Source organism: Mercurialis annua, linkage group LG7 (genome assembly GCF_937616625.2).
Source record: "Mercurialis annua linkage group LG7, ddMerAnnu1.2, whole genome shotgun sequence".
Taxonomy (NCBI): domain Eukaryota; kingdom Viridiplantae; phylum Streptophyta; class Magnoliopsida; order Malpighiales; family Euphorbiaceae; genus Mercurialis; species Mercurialis annua.
Genome location: NC_065576.1, coordinates 35,335,550 through 35,339,696, shown reverse-complemented (window position 1 = coordinate 35,339,696; position 4,147 = coordinate 35,335,550). Strand labels below are relative to the sequence as shown.

The following is a 4,147-nucleotide window of genomic DNA, read 5'->3' as shown; positions in this document are numbered from 1 at the left end:
TTAAACAAAACTATAATTTTTTTAAGTACCTTATTTTTTTGAAATTTTTATGAAAATATCCCTTTGGGATAGTTTATTAGTTGATTAATGGTTATTCATTGATAGATTAGAGGTAAAAGAGATATTTTTGCAAATGTTTAAAAATGAAATACAGAAGACAATTTATTTAGAATATTATTATAATTATTTAACGAGTCATACCATGAGTCAGGTGTGGATCACGTAAAACGATATTGATTTTTTTTGAAAGATGGGATGTATATTTTTTTCTATTTGCAATATTATTAATATCATTGAAACTATATGTTACATTGAGAACATGAAGCAGTAAAAAAATAAAATCATTATTATTTATTTATTGACAAATCAAACTCTCAATATTAGCCATCCTATATCTTTGTTATGATTTGAGATTTAATGAAAGCTTTAGGTACGTCTATGACCTTTTTGTTTTATTTTCAACTAACTTTTTGCATGGATCACATAGATAATAATAATAATAATCATTACTAATAATACAAGAACCGAAATAAATGCAAGTATTATGGGTGAGAGTTGAACAACAATAAAAAAAATAGTATACGACGATGATAAAAATAGCAAATTTTCAATAATTGAGCATTAAAAAAAGTGTATATAAACTCCCAAATGCATGCATATTAAATCATCTCAAACAAGGAAAGCAATCATAATGATGCGAAAGAGAGGCGCAGGGTTGTTCTGTGTGGTTATAATTGCCATGGCTGCATTGCTCAACTGCGCCGAAGCAGCGAAACAACCGCCGGCGAAACAACCCGGCCCTGCGCCAGTTGATAAATGTAAAACAAAGGAAGGTCTTTATCTACCAGAATGCATAGGTCACAGGCCTGGGCCTATCCCGGTTAACAAATACACCCGTGGTTGCTTAAACTTGAACAAGTGTCGCAGCCAACATGGCTAAACATCGCCATACACTACTCTCTGCCATACACTACTCTCTTTTACATTGAATTTAATATTTTCATTATTTGTTTGATTTCTGGTTCGTGTTCGAATCTTAATTAATTTATATTATATTCATTTTTAGTTTAATTTGATTTTGTTACAATGATCAAATTAATGTTACTAAAACAATTCAATTCAATCTTATTTTATAGTGTGGATCTTGACATTTATTTTATCGTTCTTTGTTTGTTAATTATGCTAAAAAAAATAAGGCTTAACCCCTAAAAAACCCCTCACCTTTCAATCTCCCTTCGTTTTCACCCTCGCCTTTCAAAATCTCCAATTTTACCCAAATTATCACCTTTCATTTTCAATTGCATCCTAAAAATATTAAATTGGGCTTTTGTCACTAAAAAAAGTTGAAATCGATACTTTATATTTTAATTCATGTTCTAAATAGTCCTTACTGTTTAAATTTCAACCACAAAACCATATTTGAGGATATTTTTAATTGATTTCTATTTTATATAAAAAAAATTTAACTTTTAAAATTTTAGGAAATATGGTTTTATTGTTAAAATTTAAACATTGAAGATTATTTAGAATATGAATTAAAATATAAATTATCGATTTGAACTTTTTTATAGTGAAAAAGAGCTAATTTAATACTTTTAGGGTGCAATTGAAAATGAAAGGTGAGAATTTGGATAAAATTGAAAATTTTAAAAGATGAAGGTGCAAATGAAAGGGGGTTGAAAGGTGGGGTTTTTCAGAGAATTGGCTAAAAAATAAATGACCCCACCTTCCTAAACAAAGTATCATGGTTGAAAGAGGGGAAAAGGGGCAAATATGACCCTAATGTTTGGGGTAAAGACCAACTAAGCCCCTAATCAATTTTCAGTCTCAAAAGGACCCTTAACGTTTTGAAACAGGACCAGATAAACCCTTCTGCTTCACAGTGTTTATTCCCGTTAGTTTTTGCCCACCTGTAATTTCCACCTCATTTATTAATGCAGGCATTTAATTCCACGTGGCCCTCTAATTAATACACTCACCCACTACACTCACCCACTACACTCACCCACTCATCAGTAATTGAAATTCTTGAACCCTAATTGAAATCCCCAATTCTCCATTCTTCATTTCATCTTCCTTCTTTCTAATTTTCTCTTCCATTTGCTGCAACGGCTCTCGTAATTATGGCTTCATCGTCTTCTTCGTCACGTAAACAAAGAAGAACGTGTGATTACACTTACGAAGGAACAAAATTCTGCAACTGTGTAATTAGAGGGCGTAGAAATCGACCAGCACCAAGGTTCTTCTCTTGGACACCGAATAATCCTTGTAGGAGGTTTTATGGATGCATAGATTACAAGGTATGTTTAATTTTGATAAATTGCAGAAATTTCTTTGAATGTTTGATTGAGAGTGATTTGTTGTGTTCATTAGGATGATGGTGGCTGTAATTTTTTTGAATGGCATGATGGGCCAATGAGTGAGAGGGAAAAAAATGTAATGAATGCCCTAATTGAAAAAAGGGAGCAAAGCTTGAAGGCTGGACCAGACATCGTTGCAGATGAACTAGAGGAATTGTGGTATGAAGTGAGGATTTTGAAGAAGAAAGAGCAATGTGGAGATTATGAATTGATGGTTGCTAAAAAAAAGTTGAGATGGGCATACATGTTTTCTGCATTCTCAAGCCTTGTAATACTGTGTATGCTTGTATTGTAGAATGCAACAAAGTTGTAGTGTGTATTGGTTCCTTTGAATGGTTTTTGAATGGTTTGATGGAGTTATATGTTAAATGAATGAAATTTCCATTGTTTGTTTATGAATTGATGGTTAGTGATGAGATTTTGTATTGCTAGGTTTACATTGATGGTTATTGATGAGATTCTGCCAATGAATTACATGTGCATAATTCATTCTGAATTGAACTACATTGCAAGACATAACATGCAGAATTGTAATGTATAATAAAGGCTGCAAACATAAAAACATAACACTGAAAATGACATTGAACTGCAGAAATTTGAATATGGCATATAGCATCAGTTTCAGACTATTACTTGCCATTACAAAAGCATATTTGGCTACTATCAAGTTCCTAATGAACTACAAGCCAAACAAAAGAGAAGTTCATAAGGAACTTGTCATCCAAAATACCAAAAAAAGTTATAAGTAATATAGCAAACTAGCAACAAATGCCAGTACAAAACCAGTTTAACCACATCCTAGCAAAATGTATATCTAAAGCAACAGACTATGCATTTCCTAAATCCTGCTCATTGACTTCCCTTGACCTCTGTTGACTTCCAATTGCTTCCTCCCTTTGTCTCTCAAGATCTTCAGTTCTGATAGCTTGGACACCTTTCCATTTCAAACCTCCTCTAGGTTTAAATGGCAAATCTTTAGCATACCTAACATCTGCTCCATTCCCAAGGAATTTGATAGGCCTTTTGTGTGCATTTGAGACAGTAGAAGAAGATCCAGCTTTTTCCCTTTGAATGTTTCGTTCATTGGGTATAGCAAATCTGACATTTACATCAGAATTGCCACCCCCTGCAGAGAAATCAACTGGTTCCTCACCAGACATTCCAGGCTGCCATCAAATAGGAATCAAACAGCCATCAATACTTGCATCAAACAACCATCAAATAATTGCATCAAAAATGAAAGTAAGTATCAAAAGTGACTTACATTCCATACAGTATCCCCACTAGCTTCATCTATACGTGTACCGGCACCTACGCTTGTAGAAAGTCTGCTGCCGGAAGCACGGCTGAGTCGTTGTGCTATTTTTCTTTTGTAGGCTTGTGAATGCCTTGGTGCTGTTGGTTGTATAGGCCTTTGGGAAGTCTGGGAAGCTTGTTCAGGAACCACTGGTCTCCCTTGTGCAGGGCCTGACTGAGCACCTGGTGAAGGGCCTGACTGAGCACCTGGTGAAGGGCCTGACTGAACACATGAGGCCTGTGAAGCAGCAAATAGAGGTGGGGCTGCATCATGGTTGCTGCTACCAGATTGGGAACTTTGGGGCTGTCAAACATTAACACACTTACTAACACATCCACAAACTAACACACTTAATGCATTCAGTTACTAACTACTCAAACTAAAACACTAAATGCAACAAAAACAATACACTTACTAAATTCTTGCAGGTTGCTCTATTGTGACCCTCCTGGTGGCATTTGCGACACGTTTGTTTCTTTCCCTGCCTTGA

General features: G+C 34.7%; 1 protein-coding gene across 1 annotated transcript; it reads left to right on the top strand.

The window, feature by feature from the left end:
- The first annotated feature begins 663 nt into the window (after positions 1-663).
- Positions 664-2,712, top strand: LOC126654830 (uncharacterized). The gene is made up of 2 exons (XM_050348822.2): positions 664-2,300; positions 2,374-2,712. The coding sequence occupies exons 1-2, from the start codon at positions 2,124-2,126 to the stop codon at positions 2,653-2,655; spliced, it is 459 nt and encodes a 152-aa protein (XP_050204779.1). The 5' UTR covers positions 664-2,123; the 3' UTR covers positions 2,656-2,712.
- Positions 2,713-4,147: the final 1,435 nt, after the last annotated feature.